This window comes from Brassica rapa, chromosome A10 (assembly GCF_000309985.2).
Source record: "Brassica rapa cultivar Chiifu-401-42 chromosome A10, CAAS_Brap_v3.01, whole genome shotgun sequence".
Classification (NCBI taxonomy): Eukaryota; Viridiplantae; Streptophyta; class Magnoliopsida; order Brassicales; family Brassicaceae; genus Brassica; species Brassica rapa.
The window spans coordinates 20093833-20108463 of record NC_024804.2 but is presented as its reverse complement, the minus strand read 5'-3'; the positions used below and the strand labels follow the sequence as shown (position 1 = coordinate 20108463).

The 14631-nt window shown below is 35.4% G+C and overlaps 1 protein-coding gene and 1 non-coding gene across 2 annotated transcripts; both read left to right on the top strand.

Moving 5' to 3' along the window:
• The first annotated feature begins 926 nt into the window (after positions 1-926).
• LOC103847360 (probable 3-deoxy-D-manno-octulosonic acid transferase, mitochondrial) lies at positions 927-3336 on the top strand. The gene is made up of 11 exons (XM_009124423.3): positions 927-1119; positions 1208-1301; positions 1384-1426; positions 1633-1755; positions 1869-1988; positions 2076-2154; positions 2316-2432; positions 2502-2599; positions 2696-2789; positions 2885-3004; positions 3098-3336. The coding sequence occupies exons 1-11, from the start codon at positions 927-929 to the stop codon at positions 3334-3336; spliced, it is 1320 nt and encodes a 439-aa protein (XP_009122671.1).
• A 291-nt stretch (positions 3337-3627) lies between these two features.
• On the top strand, positions 3628-3700 carry TRNAR-UCU. Its single transcript has one exon. It is a non-coding gene; the product is annotated as a tRNA-Arg (tRNA).
• The last annotated feature ends 10931 nt before the right edge of the window (positions 3701-14631 follow it).

Genomic DNA, 14631 nt, shown 5'->3' with positions numbered 1-14631 from the left:
CTTCATCACTCAATTTCTCACCTACTTCAATTTCATTACTAATTCTGATTATATATATGTAATGGGATAGATCCGAAGTCAATAATTTTTTTGTATGTTTAACTTTTAGGTGGATTATCATATATTACTTTCTTTTGCCGCTTTAAACGAAATTATAGCCATCTTTGACATTCTATTCATTAATTGTTTGCTCTTACGTCCATCAATCAAACAATCGTATAAGACTAAGATGCTGGTTATATAGTATAAGAAAACTACAACTTGGTCATAATTTTTACAGCAACGATAAAGTAAGACATTTCAGAGAATTTCTCTAGCTAATATTTAACTTTTAAAAATGGACTATATAGACGAATGTAAATTCCAGATTCATCTGAAACCATAGACAAAGGCACAAACAGCAGGCAATAACATGGCACGTGGGAAGCTAAACTTGCTATCAAAGTTATTCCGCTAACGTTTTTCTCAACCTTCTTTGTGATTTTTCTTTTTTAAACGAGTATCCTCCTCACCCAGTGAGAAAAGGCAAAAGGATTGTCTCATTTAATTTTTTTTATTTTACTGTTATATATATATTTTTTTTTTTTAAACAAAATTCTAGGTGTTCAGAATATTATACTGGCTACCATTTTGAAGAATCTTAAGATCATTCGGACAAGTAATGAATAATGTGTACTTTATTGTCGTAAACGCTAAAAGGAGTAGAACCTTCCCTTTAGTTTTGGTCTCTCACATGACAGTCGTGATTATGCATGCGTTTGACCTTTGAAGCGTTTATCCTTGTTGGGCCAAAGTTGAATATCATTGGGCTAGAAAAAATAATTTACTAATATTATGGGCTTTAAAGGCCCGATTACAATTAAAAGCAGTCTTCAATGAATAGAGCAGAGCAGACGTCGGCGCCGTCGCTGAGTGGCGGATGCGCGATGGAGCTCGGAGTGCTCGTATACAGATTATACAGAGCCTTAACCTACAGCGCTTCACCGTTTCTTCACCTCCACATGCGGTGGCGCAGGCTCCGAGGCCTAGAACACTCCCGCCGGTGGCCCGAACGGTTCGGTCATCCCTCCGCCGTACGACCACCGGGATATCTCGTATGGTTTCACGCCGTCTCCTTAGGTTAGAATCTCAATTGATCATCCCGATTAACCTTCAAATCGAGAAATCAAGCTCTTCTTATTGTGGTGACTCTCTCTCTCTCTCTCAGGTGAAGGAATGGCTGCGATTCCCGTGATCAGACGATGCAATGAGATGAAGCCAGAGATGACTATCTTGATGACCACGACGACAGTCTCTGCATTGTATTGTTTCTTTCATACACTTAAATTTTAAAAACGGGATTGAAATTTGAAAGTTTCAATCTTTTTTTTGTTTCGTTTGTAGTGAAGTGATAAAGAAGCAGCTTCCTGTTGGTGTATTACATCAGGTATTATTATTAGAATAGTAAACCGATTATATGGTTTAGATTGGTTAAATGTCTGTTACATGTAAACCGGAAATAACAGAAAGTTAGTTACACCAGTTCATTTCCTTCGTTTATCTATGATTCACTGTTCTTTAACCATTGTTTGATGATATAATAATATCTCTGAGCTCTTGTTGATGTCCTAAAAGTTTATAAAATTTGAGCAGTTTGCACCGCTGGATACACCGGTGGCTATTGATAGATTCCTTGGTTATTGGAAACCAAATGCGATTGTCATTATGGAGAACGAGCTGTGGCCTAATCTCATCATGTCTGCTTCACAACTTCGAGTAATTCTTCAAAATAAAACTCAATGATATTCATGCTTATGCTTTGTAGTAACATGTACTTGACTCTTTTGGCATTGGTTAATATAGTGTTTTCTGTTAATTCCAATTTTTAGATTCCGTTGGCGTTGTTGAACGCTAGGATGTCTACAAAATCCTTTAAACGGTGGTCTAGTCCTCTCTTACTACCTCTGGCATCATTGCTTCTCTCCAAATTCTCACTAATTGCTCCGCTCGTATGTATGCTATAACTTCATCAAATCCAAGGATTATCTGATCTTGGCTTATATTAATTTTTTTGTTTTTGCCTCAAAATGGGACAGAGCACCTTGCAGGGTATACATTACCAGCTGCTGCAGGCACCACCCTTTGTCATTAATTTTTCTGGAGACTTGAAATACGGTAATGCACTCCACCTATGCTTTCAAGATTATTTTCATTGAGATCTAGAGTTGTTGATGTTTGATTAATGATCCGCTACTTAGTTTCATTTGCTGAATTTCTCATATTCTTCTTGTGTAAGGCGATATTAAGATCTATCTCCTGTCTGCTCTTTCTTCCAGTGGTAAACAAGTTTTATGTATCTAGTGGAACATCTGAAAGTATAAGAGATCTAAAAGCAGAACTCTCAGATATGAAGGTATGGATTGCATCGTCATTACATAGAGGCGAAGAAGAAGGTACAAATTATCTTCTCTTTTTTTTTTTAATGTATTTAACAAAATTGATGATCAAAGTTGTATGCACAGTCATTTTAGGAGTTCACAACTTGCTTCTCCAGTCACATCCTGACTCCGTTGTGATAATTGTGCCTCGACATCCACATCATGGCCACCAGATCGCTCAAGTATGTTCCAAAACCAACTTCTACTTATTTTGATTATTGGCCTGGCTTAGGTTATAACTTTTGGCAAATTTCAATATGTCAAGCTACTTTTTGTAGAAATTGCGGAACGATGGCCAAAGTGTAGCTCTAAGGTCTCGAAATGAAAAGCTTACATCAAAGAAGACGAATATATATGTGGTTGATACACTAGGTTGGGTTCTTTCCCTTGCATTAATGTTCCTAGTGGCTATACCCCTCTCTGTACTCTCTCCATTGACATGATCTGGTTCTGCTTGTTTTCTTCAGGTGAACTAAGAGAATTCTACGGAGTAGCTCCAATAGCCGTCATTGGAGGTTCTTTCTTCCCGGAGTTAACTGGTCATAACGTGTCTGAAGCAGCTGCCGCTGGCTGTGCCGTTATTACAGGTGCTCAATGATGATAATAAGATTAACATGCTCGTATTAGTATAGTTCACTTTTTCTCTCTTTTATCTGAACATTTGTGTTATGTTTTGTTAGGTTGTCATGTTGGACATTTCTCTCACATGGTGAAGGCAATGCAGCAGGAGAATCCCTTATCGATTACACAGGTATCGAGTGAGCTAGAGCTCAAAGAAGCGGTTGAATTGCTCATGAGTAACCCTGAGATCCTGGAAGCACGTCGGAGAGCTTCTAAAGAGGTATATGAATCTCTATCGAGCTGCATTATCTCGAATGTTTGGAATCTTCTCAATCTCCATATCTTTAGAGGGAAATGATTTGTTAGCGTGGCTAATTAACAGCTGAATAATAGATGTAGACATCTGACATCTGTAGTAGTTGAAGCTCTAAACATGTATGTAGAATTTATGCTTCTTTTTTTAAGTAGAAAACTTTCTTCTTTGAATTTTGTGTAGCTTCAGGCTTGTTTTGAACGTTGTGAAACTTCAGGACTATTTTATTGAAAATCCTTTTGCACTATAAGCAATGTAATGTGGGTAAGAAGCTGTATAAGAGTAGGCTTTGTCCAGATATAGTATTTATTTCTGTTTTTTCAGTTAGCAAACAAGGCGCCCGTGGCCTAATGGATAAGGCGTTTGACTTCTAATCAAACGATTGTGGGTTCGAGTCCCACCGGGCGTGTTAATTTTCATTTTCATTTTTTTTTCTGTATTTCATTGGATATGTCACTTTATCGGTCTTCCTGACTCGTGGATATTACAGTTTTGATTTAGCAATTTAAGTAAATAACTAGATTTTGACCCGCGCTTTAAAAGCGCGGGATATAATTTCAGTTAAATCATTAATTTAATCTATTTTACTTCGATTCAATGAGAGGCAAAACATTTAGATTTCAATGTGTGATCTACGGTGAGCGTTCATGTACCCATTTGAATTCGTTTCGGGTCTACTTAGGTTTCGGGTTTTTGAGATTATAAATTTTAGCTCGATTCAGATATTTATATATTTTAGTTCAGATTCGTCTCAGATCTTTACAGGTTCAGTTTGTGTTCCAATAACCCGTTTAAATTATTTTTTAAATTTAAATTTATATATATATTTAAATTTCTCAAAATCTAAAAATAAAAACAGTATATTACATTTAAATATGAATTTTTGTTTGTTAAAATACTTAAATTTAACATATAAATTGATTTGTATTGAATATTTGGATAAAGAATCAATAAATATTTTAAATATTTTTAGTATTTTGAAAATTGTTTAGCCATTTTAGACATTTACTTTTAACTATTTTAAATATTTTCAAATATTTTGGATAACTTCAAGATATCTTATAAGCCGTTAGAAAAAAGATCTTATACATTTTAGATATTTAACATATGAAATATAAAATAATTAATATATTTAAGTATATAAATTTATTTCAGAAACCCAAAATACTTAGGTTTGAGTCGAATTGAGTTTCAGTTAATTTCGGTTTGGATTCAATATAATATTTTGGATCAAATTCGGTTGATTCCTTAAATTCAGATTTTTTACCCAGCCCTAGTTTGATCTTTTACGTCTATGTTAATCCAACTATATATATTTATATGGTATGAGAATTATATTATATATTTATGAAATAATTTATTTAAACATTTTCATTGTAAATATTAGTTTCATCGTAAATATAAATATGATTTCACTTCTTAGTAATTTATCACCTCTTTTATCACACATATACAGGTCTTCTATCAATCTATCTTATTTAAAAAGAATAAATTTAACAACAATATCAATACAATTTAAAATGTAATTACATACAAAATTGTTAAAAAAAATAATCTAAATAAGAAGCCATTATATAGCTACATGTATTTATATGTTGGAAACAACAATATTAATACAATTTAAAACACATTATTTCAATGACGCAGTTTAAAAATTATATCAATACAGTGACCATTCTAAATAAAAAAAACAAATACTCATTTTTGACAAAAGAAACAAATACCCAGATATTTTTTTTTACCAAACGATATATGGACTTACACAACAAAGCTTTTAACCATTTTAAATATTTTCAAAATTAAACATGTATTGTCTAATAATTGTGTTAGCTTTGTTGTGTAAGTCCATATATCTGTTTAATTTTGGAAACGAAAGTGTCTTTTTTTTTTGAAGAAAAAAAGGGTTTTCTTTCTTGTTCTTGTTGGTTTCTATTTGGTGTTCAATGAGTCACTCTTTCAAACACATCCGATCTGAGTGCTCTCTCCAAACAACAACAGGCCGATTTGCTGAAAGTGTCCTTTTGACTCTTTCCAAAATAATCTGGACCTAGAAAACACCAATGATGTACCACAAATTCAACCAATATCATAAATCATCCTTCATGAGACTGAATCTCTTAGCCCCTCCATCACTCTTCTCTAAATCACCAGCCACTTCGATTGACCAAGTTGTGTCAGTTGGCATAAAACTCCTGCATATAAAACCCAAACATGAATAGTTATTGTCTCAGGAAACCAAACTCCAGTGAGGATTTCTTTATTCTTTCTCCCCACCTTAACCCCACGTAAACCAGATACATAAACTCTATATCTCTGTCTGTTCAGATCATGACAGTCCCAAAGAACATAACGTGCAAAAACCAAAAGACAACCACAATACATTAACAGACCAAATATATGCCATTATCCTTCTGCACTATAACAATAAAGAGGTGACCTGTACATTCCAAAAAAACATACACTGTGTAGCCTGGGTCGACCCTACTATACCTTAATTCGAAGGTAACTCCTCTTCCTAATATTTCCTTTGATTTTGTTTCTTTGGTTCTGCATCAGAAAGAAACAGATTAGAGAAACCTTTGTTTTGATGTGATCCCGAAAGCCATTGCTTCTAATAGATTTTCTTCCCCCTTTAGAGATTCTTTCCCCACTTCAGTCATGAGAGTGAATAACCAGAGCAATTTGAAAAGATCAATCGAATCTGTACACTCCTTTTTTAACCCGATTGCAAATCCCTTGAGAGTATTAAGTTTCAAAAAATTACCCAGAAAAAACACTTCCTTTACAGTACTCCATCTCTTTAACATCTGAGATTCCATGAATCTTGACAAAAGCTGCAGTAGTGATACCACAATCCATATCAATCCCACGGATCTTCCGAACCTCCTTAGTTTATATATACTGGAGCTCGAAATCTCGAGTCACAACCATTCGAAAACCACAAAAAGTGAAGCCCCTTTTTCCATGCCATCCGAATCGCACCCAACCCATGAAGATCTCAATCAAAAACGAATATGGTTAATTAAAAGTAAAATTGGAAAATAAAATAAAAAACCATAGGTTTTAAATATTTCAATGGCAGAAATCTGTAAATATTGTTGAAACAGGAGGGTATCCTGACCTCACAGAAGTGATCCAGACTAGTCACGTGTTGCCACGTGTCGGTCCTCTGTCCCTGGCGATACCGAAATGTTAATTCTCCAGTGGCCGGGACTCGAACCCAGGTAGCGGTACTCACAGCTGTAAGCCCTTTACCACTAGAGCTAGAAGCCCCGGTTGTATTCTGCTTCTTGCATTTTAAATATTAAATTTGTAATTTTATAACTATTCTACAAGTAATTTTAAATTCTTACATATATGTTGTTATCCTACAAGATACTTTTCTGTTTTCTTCAAGTCAAACAATTTCAAAATATATAAAAAAAACTATAAGCAGTTATCCATCAAAATATGTCAGCATGTTACTATAATCCTCATTACTATTTCGATCCACAGTATTTTTTATCTTTCGGTAAAATGTTAAATAGGATCCACAGTATTTTTTATCTTTCGGTAAAATGTTAAATAGGATCCACAGTATTCCATCAATTAATTGAAACAAATTTGTTTTTCCGTGATTAAGTTTAAAATATTTTTGACTTTGTTAATAAATGTTAAAAGTATAAATGGGTAGTCTTATGGGACTTGTTTCCCCCTTTTAACTATATATGTCTGGTAAAATTACTACACACAATAAATTTGCCTGTTTATATATACATATGGTCTTAAATTAATGTCTGACTTTAACGGCGGATTTAATTGTTACGTATTAGAAATTGAAACTAATAGTAAAGGCATGTACTGTACCAACATTTAACCTTCACTGTTATATACTCATTTTATTCCCGAAATTAATATTTTTTAGATTTTTTTTGTTTCATAAAGATAGATTTTCTAATATTGTTAAAATATTTTTTTATATTTTTAAAAAACATTAATTGAGAATATTTAAATTAATTAAATTTTATTGGTAAAAAAATATTAAAAATCATATATTAAAGTATAAATAAATTAAATTAAATTATAAATATTTATTAAATTTTTCATAAACGTGTACACTCTAGAAAATTTAAATTTTGTAAACAAAGAGAGTACATCTATAGGTTTCTTCATACTACTAATATTTTACCTTTACAGTTATATCGTTACTTATCGTTATCGGTGCATGGTATTGTGTAATAATTAGTTCAATGGTGGGGACCTTTTCTTGATTACCGATCTTACTTCTTAGTAACTGATGGATCAAAGATATGAAATCGTATATATATTATATTAGAGCAATAAATATAAATGAATAAATATATATATATAAAAGAATATTGTTAACAAAAAAAGAAGAGAGTAATGATTTTTTTTTACTAGAAGCCCCGAAGAGCAATGACATGTTCTCTATACGGGGTTGGTTTCTCCTCAATATCTGAGTTTCTAGTCATGCCTCGCCTTATTTCTTCCTCTGTCTAATGCATGAGACTGTTAAAAAAGTTTGTATGCGGATATTATTTAATTTCATTGACCATATTCACATCAAAATGATTTATTATTATTATTATTCAAAGGCTGTAATTTTTCTGAAAATCGTTTATCATAACCCAATTGATAATTTTAAGAAAGGAGCCCAATTGATTACCTTCTGGGTTCTTAACATCAATTGTTAGCTATAGTCTGTTCAAATAAAATACACTCACTATATGTTTTCAATTTTCATAGGTGAATATTTAATAATATACAAAAGTTTGAAGGAGAGGTGATCATCTTATAACATAAACGAGTCGTTAGGTCAAAATGGATAGGAAAACTTTGAAGTTTCATGCTTAATGATTAATATCGATGTTTTTCCTTTATGAAAAAAATATTTTAAATTTATTTTATTTTGAGAAGGATGTGGATCTTGTTCCTCCTAACACATACGTAATCGTATTATCTTGGGTTGTATATAAAACACGTGTTTGCTGGTCCATATCGAAGACTTTTATGATATGTCTTTAGCTGAAATAGTAGAATTTCATCAAGAAAAAGAGAGAGTATGATGAGTTGTTATCAAACGAGTCCTTCGCAATGAATGCAATCATCGAAGTCCATTCATATTTCTCAGAAAAAGTTAAAAAAAAACAGCAAAAATTGTAATGTCTCATGCATCTCTTTCAAAACCTTCCCTTTTCCCTTATGCACTGTCGTTAGTTTTAAAACTCATTGCTTACCATCAATCGGCTTAAACCCTATCTACTTGCTTTTAACATACAAAAAGATTAATTTCTTCTCTTCCCTCAAACACTCTTTCTCTCTTACACTGTTCACTACAAGAAAACAGCGGTATTCTGACGGACGTTCCGACGGAAAATGAATTCCTCGGAATATACCGAGGAATTTCCGAGGCAATTCCGAGGAAACACAAAATTTGGCTTCCTCGGAATTTCCTCGGAATATTCCGACGGAATTCCGAGGAAAATTCATCTCGTCGGAATATTCCGACGGAATACCGAGGAAACTAGTATTCCTCGGAAAAAACCGATGAATTCCGAGGAAATATTATAGACGTTAGAGAGCCGTTGGAGAGCCGTTGGGGGATTTTAAAAATTCCGAGGAAATTCCGACGAACTAGCCGTTTGCATCGGAATTCCGTCGGAACTTCCTCGGACTGTCGGCAGGATTTCAACTATAAATACAAGCACCCCTCTTCCTCTTCATTCACTCCATATCTTCATCCTCCCTCTCACTTTCTTTACACACGAATTTGATTCATAAAAAACATGTCTTCTTCAAATTATTTTCGTTCTTGGATCGATCGACCTAATTTGGATCCGAACACGAGATTGCTTACGGAAGAATACCAACAAGGTATAACCGAATTCATGGGGTTAGTTCACCGACAACCGGAAGCAAAAACATGTATGTTAAGATGTCCTTGCTCTAATTGTAAAAATAAAAAAGTTATTAAACAATGGGATGTTTGGACTCATCTATATTTGAGTGGGTTTACACGAAGTTACAAAATTTGGTATCATCATGGAGAAACTGATTATGAACATGGTAGTACTAGCGAACCTCAGCCAGCGGTTAGATTAGAAGATCCAATTAGAACGGATGTAGATTACGGTGTAGGTACTGAGCAGATGGTAAATGATCATTTTAGAGGGGAAGATTTACCCACTGCCGAAGCTAGGAGATTTTATGATATGTTGGATGCTGGAAAGCAACCATTGTACGAAGGTTGCAGAGATGGTCATTCAGCTTTATCATCTGCTACAAGATTGATGGGCATTAAGACGGATTATAATTTGGCTGAAGACTGTGTGGATGCGATTGCTGATTATGTAAAAGGTATTCTACCCGAAGATAATGTAGCTCCTGGCTCATACTACGAGGTTCAGAAACTCGTAGCTGGTCTTGGTTTATCGTATCAGGTAATAGATGTATGCAGAGACAACTGCATGATTTATTGGAGGCGGATGAACAGCGGGTTTCATGCAAATTTTGTGGGAAGCCTCGTTATAAAGATACGAGTGGAAGAGTTCCAGTACCATATAAAAGGATGTGGTATTTGCCTTTGACGGAAAGGTTGCAGAGGCTGTATCTGTCTGAACGCACAGCGCAACCAATGAGATGGCATGCGGAGCACTCAACAGATGGTGAGATCAGACATCCTTCAGATGCAAAAGCGTGGAAGCATTTCCAATCAAAGTATCCCGACTTTGCGTATGAGAGAAGAAATGTCTACCTTGGATTATGTACTGATGGTTTCAGCCCGTTTGGCAAGAGTGGAAGACAGTATTCTCTATGGCCAGTCATTCTTACACCATACAACCTACCCCCAAACTTGTGCTTGCGACGAGAGTTTTTGTTTCTCTCGATTCTCGTTCCCGGACCAGAGCATCCTAAGAGATCACTTGATGTGTTTCTTCAGCCACTAATATATGAGTTGCAACAACTATGAGCTCAAGGTGCTGAAACATACGATGTTTCGTGTAAAGAAAACTTTCAAATGCGGGCAGTACTAATGTGGACAATAAGTGATTTTCCAGCATATGGTATGTTATCTGGATGGACAACGCATGGAAGGCTATCATGTCCATATTGTCAAGATAACACTGATGCTTTCCAACTAAAACACGGAAGGAAAACGTGTTGGTTTGACTGTCACAGGAGATTTCTACCACCAGATCATCCATATCGTAGAAGTAGGAATTTGTTTACGAAGAACAAGAGGGTGTTTGACAGTCCACTTCCGGAAATTCGTGGGAAAGATTTGAAGACACAACTTAGAGATTTTGGTGCAGAAAGGACGCCAGACGTCGGTGGACATGAGCGTTTTCCGGTAGATGGTGTTGGAAACCTACATAACTGGCACAAAAAAAGTATTTTTTGGGATCTGCCATACTGGGAGGATCATCTACTAAGGCATAATTTAGATGTCATGCATATTGAGAAGAACTTTTTTGACAATCTCATGAACACGATCCTTAATGTTCAAGGTAAAACAAAGGATAATTTGAAGTCAAGACTCGATTTAGTCGATATATGTGATCGTTCAGAACTTCATGTTGATGAGAGTGGTAGGGCTCCTTTTCCCATATACCGACTTGATGCAGCGGGAAAGGATGCGTTCTTTGACTGGATTTCAAACGATGTGGAATTTCCAGACGGTTACGCATCTAATTTGCGTAACTGTATCGACAGAAAGGAAGGAAAGTTTACTGGCTTGAAAAGCCATGATTGCCATGTAATGATGCAGTGCCTCCTTCCGTTTGCCTTCAAGGAACGATTACCACGAAATGTTCATGAAGCAATTGCAGGGATAAGTGGTTTCTTCCGCGATTTATGCACAAGATCAGTGACTCTTGAAGGTATTGAAAATTTGAAGACTAACATAGCTATGATTCAGTGCAACCTTGAGAAGATATTTCCTCCCTCATTTTTTGATGTTATGGAGCATCTTGTTATTCACCTGGTAAGAGAATTGGAACTTGGTGGTCCTGTGCAGTATAGATGGATGTATCTGTATGAGCGGTATATGTTCCATTTGAAGAAGATGGTGAAAAATTTAAGTAGGGTGGAAGGGTCTATAGTCGCACAGATGATCAATGAAGAAACTTCAAACTTTGCCGAGTACTACTTTCCAGCAGAAGTTCAGACCAAAAACAGAAGACCTGCTCGGCATGATGATAGAGGCGAACGGGCAACATATCAATGGAAGGTTCCAGACATTTTCACAGACGTTGGACGACTTAGCGGAAAACCAAAGGACCGTCGACTTACTGATCAGGAGCGCAGTCATTTGCAAACATATTTACTCACCAACTGCGAAGATGTTCTTCAATATGAAAGGATTTTCATGGCAGAAAAGCGGTTCGAATATAGATACGCCACAGAGGACGAACTAGAAGAAATGAAGCAGAGAGAATTTGGTGGATGGATGTTTACTTATGTGAGTGATGGTTTGGCAAGAGGTGAAACATTTGACGATTGGATACGCGAGATGGTCGTTGGACCAAACTTTGTTGTGAAGTCATATCCGAGATTTTGTACTCGAGGATATGCATTCACAACTCAGAAGAGGAGACGTTCGAGTACGACTTACGATGCTGGTGTTTGTTCTGCATCAGGAGATGATGTATACTACAGACACATAAATGAGATTTGGGAAATCAAGTATTTGGGCATGGTTGGATTGCGCTGTACTGTTTTCTATTGTGATTGGCACGACAACATTCCAGATCGAGGTGTGAGAACAGATGCATTTGGTGTTACATCAGTAAATTCAAGACGGAAGCTGCAATATTATGATCCTTTCATTCTTGCTTCTCAGGCCGATCAGGTTAGTTATATCAAGTACCCCCGGGTAAAGAACAGAGATGATCCATGGGTTACTGTTACAAGACTCAACCCGAGAGGCCGAGTTCAGGGAAGTTCTGAGCTGGAAGACCCACTACAACCAAGCACATCCGGCAACTTAAGTGCAGCATAAGATTTAGGTGGAGTTGGCCTTGTAGTCGATTTAACCGACTTCGGAGAGGAAGCCGCCGTTCACGTAGAGGATGAACCAGTGATTGGAGAGTTTCACCAAGATCCAGATTCAGATTCATCTGGTGATGACGACTCGGAAACAGACTAGCGTCGATTTTTTTTTTTTTTTTTAAATATAAATACCGAGGAAATTCCGAGGACAGATAGGTTTTCCTCGGAATTTCCTCGGAATAGATCTTCTCGATTTAGGGACTTGATTATAGATTCCTCTTTCTCGGAATCTCCTCGGAAGTTTCCGAGGAAATTCCGACGAGGTAAAGAATTCCTCGGAATTTCCTCGAAAATTTCCGAGGAAATCCCGAGGAACATGGGCATTTGATTGTTTCCTCGGAATTCCCTCGGAAATTTCCGAGGAAATTCCGAGGAACTTGGGGTTTTAAACCGAAAACAACGTTTTACGGATTGAATAACATGTATATAACCTTCATTAAGTGTCTTAACCAGATTATGATGTTTGGAACTAGGAACTTTGGTGTTTTATCCAATAACAAACACTTTTACGATTCCATGAACGAAAACCACACAACATAAGAGAAACACTTATACACTTTAATAAACGGTAAAGGGAATACTTACAATTATTTTTGAAATTGTGTTATTTCATGGTTTATGATCATCTATACAAAGAATCCTCAATGGTATGCATTATAATTGTATAAGAAATGAAATACGGCGAAAATAATCGATGTTTTAAAACCCCAAACCCTGGTTCCTCAGAATTTCCTCGGTAATTACCGAGGGTATTCCGAGGAATCATGGTTCCTCGGAATATTTTCATTTAACCGGGTAAACCAAGCCGCCAAATATTTCGCGAAAATTGAATCAAAGAATTCCGAGGAAATTCCGACGGATGCATTAAATAATTCCGACGAAATTTCGACGGATAGTTTCCGTCGGACGCGTCATTTTATTAGGTCGAACGCGATCTTCTTCCCCATTTCTCTCCGCCTCACTTTCTCTCCCTTGCGATTTCCGCCGACTCCTCTCTTCTCCCTTGCGATTTCCGGCGATTTCTCTCTTCTCCCTCGCGATTTCGACTCCCATAATCATGTAAGAACCCTATCCCACTCTCTTAGGGTAGATTTGTATGGTTTTGAAGTAGATTTGATGATTTTGGAATGAGATTTATAGATTTTTGTTAGGTTGAATGGTAGGATTGTGTAAAATCGAGTTTGATTATGTATTTCACTTGATTTGGATTTTTTTTTGGTTTTTATTGATTTTGTGGTTATAAAAATCGAATTTGTAATTATATATGTATATATTCAAAACGTTTTTTGTATATAAAATCTAGTTTTTGCATTTTAAAATCATTTATATATTTATTAATGATTTTTAAAATCTATAAAACTTTTTTGTGATTAAAAATCATATATATATAATATTCAAAATCATTTTTTTGTGGTAATAAAACGTTCTATGTATTTTATATATAAAATATAAATTTTTATATTTATTTAACATTTTTAATATTATTAAAACTATTTTTTGTAATTATTAAACATTTTAAATATTTTTAAAACTATTTTTTGTAATTATTAAACTGTTTTTGGGGTTTATTAAAACTATTTTTTTAATTTTTAAACTATTTTTTATTTATAAAAACTTTTTTTTTAATTATTAAACTATTTATATTTTTGTGATTAAAAATTATTTTTAATTAAAACTATTTTTTTTTAATTTACAGGTCTAATGATGATCAGATCCGGCCTCGCCAGCGTCGTAGCCGGGGTGGTATGGGGAGCCAGTCTCGGGGTCGTCCAGCCATGTTCAGGATTCCGTTTCGCCCCACAGCTCCTACCATACATCTCCTTCTCCATTACCCGCTCCTGCTGCTCCCGCTCCCGCTGCTATACCCGCTCCTGCTCCTACGGGTCCTCCGGGAGTGATGAGTGTTGCGGAGTTGGTTCGACAGCCCGGTCGTGACCATCTTCCCTATCTCACTGAGTATCCACATGGACATGGTCAAACATGGTAATTAAACTTTTATTTTTTTTCCTTAAAATTTGATTGATTATTAATAATTTGTTCTTTTTATTAGGTTCAACCGATCCGGGAACGGGATCAGCGCATGGATCAACCGTATGATGTACTCTGCCCTCGACAAGGGACATCCGACTTTCACTCACTTCCCCGTCGAGAAGCAGCATCTGTGGTTTCGTCAGTTTGCGGTAAGTATTCAAATTTTTTACTTATATTTTTTATTTATTAAAACTATTTTTTGTGATTATTAAACTATTTTCTATATTTATTAAACATTTTAAATATTTTAAAAACTAT

What these genes read in the sequence shown, in the direction of transcription:
- LOC103847360 (XM_009124423.3), top strand. Translation starts at nt 927, where the DNA reads ATGGAGCTCGGAGTGCTCGTATACAGATTATACAGAGCCTTAACCTAC. An exon ending in TGTCTGCTTCACAACTTCGA is followed by an intron (nt 1,756 to 1,868) that starts GTAATTCTTCAA and finishes TCCAATTTTTAG; the next exon opens with ATTCCGTTGGCGTTGTTGAA. An exon ending in TGGCTGTGCCGTTATTACAG is followed by an intron (nt 3,005 to 3,097) that starts GTGCTCAATGAT and finishes ATGTTTTGTTAG; the next exon opens with GTTGTCATGTTGGACATTTC.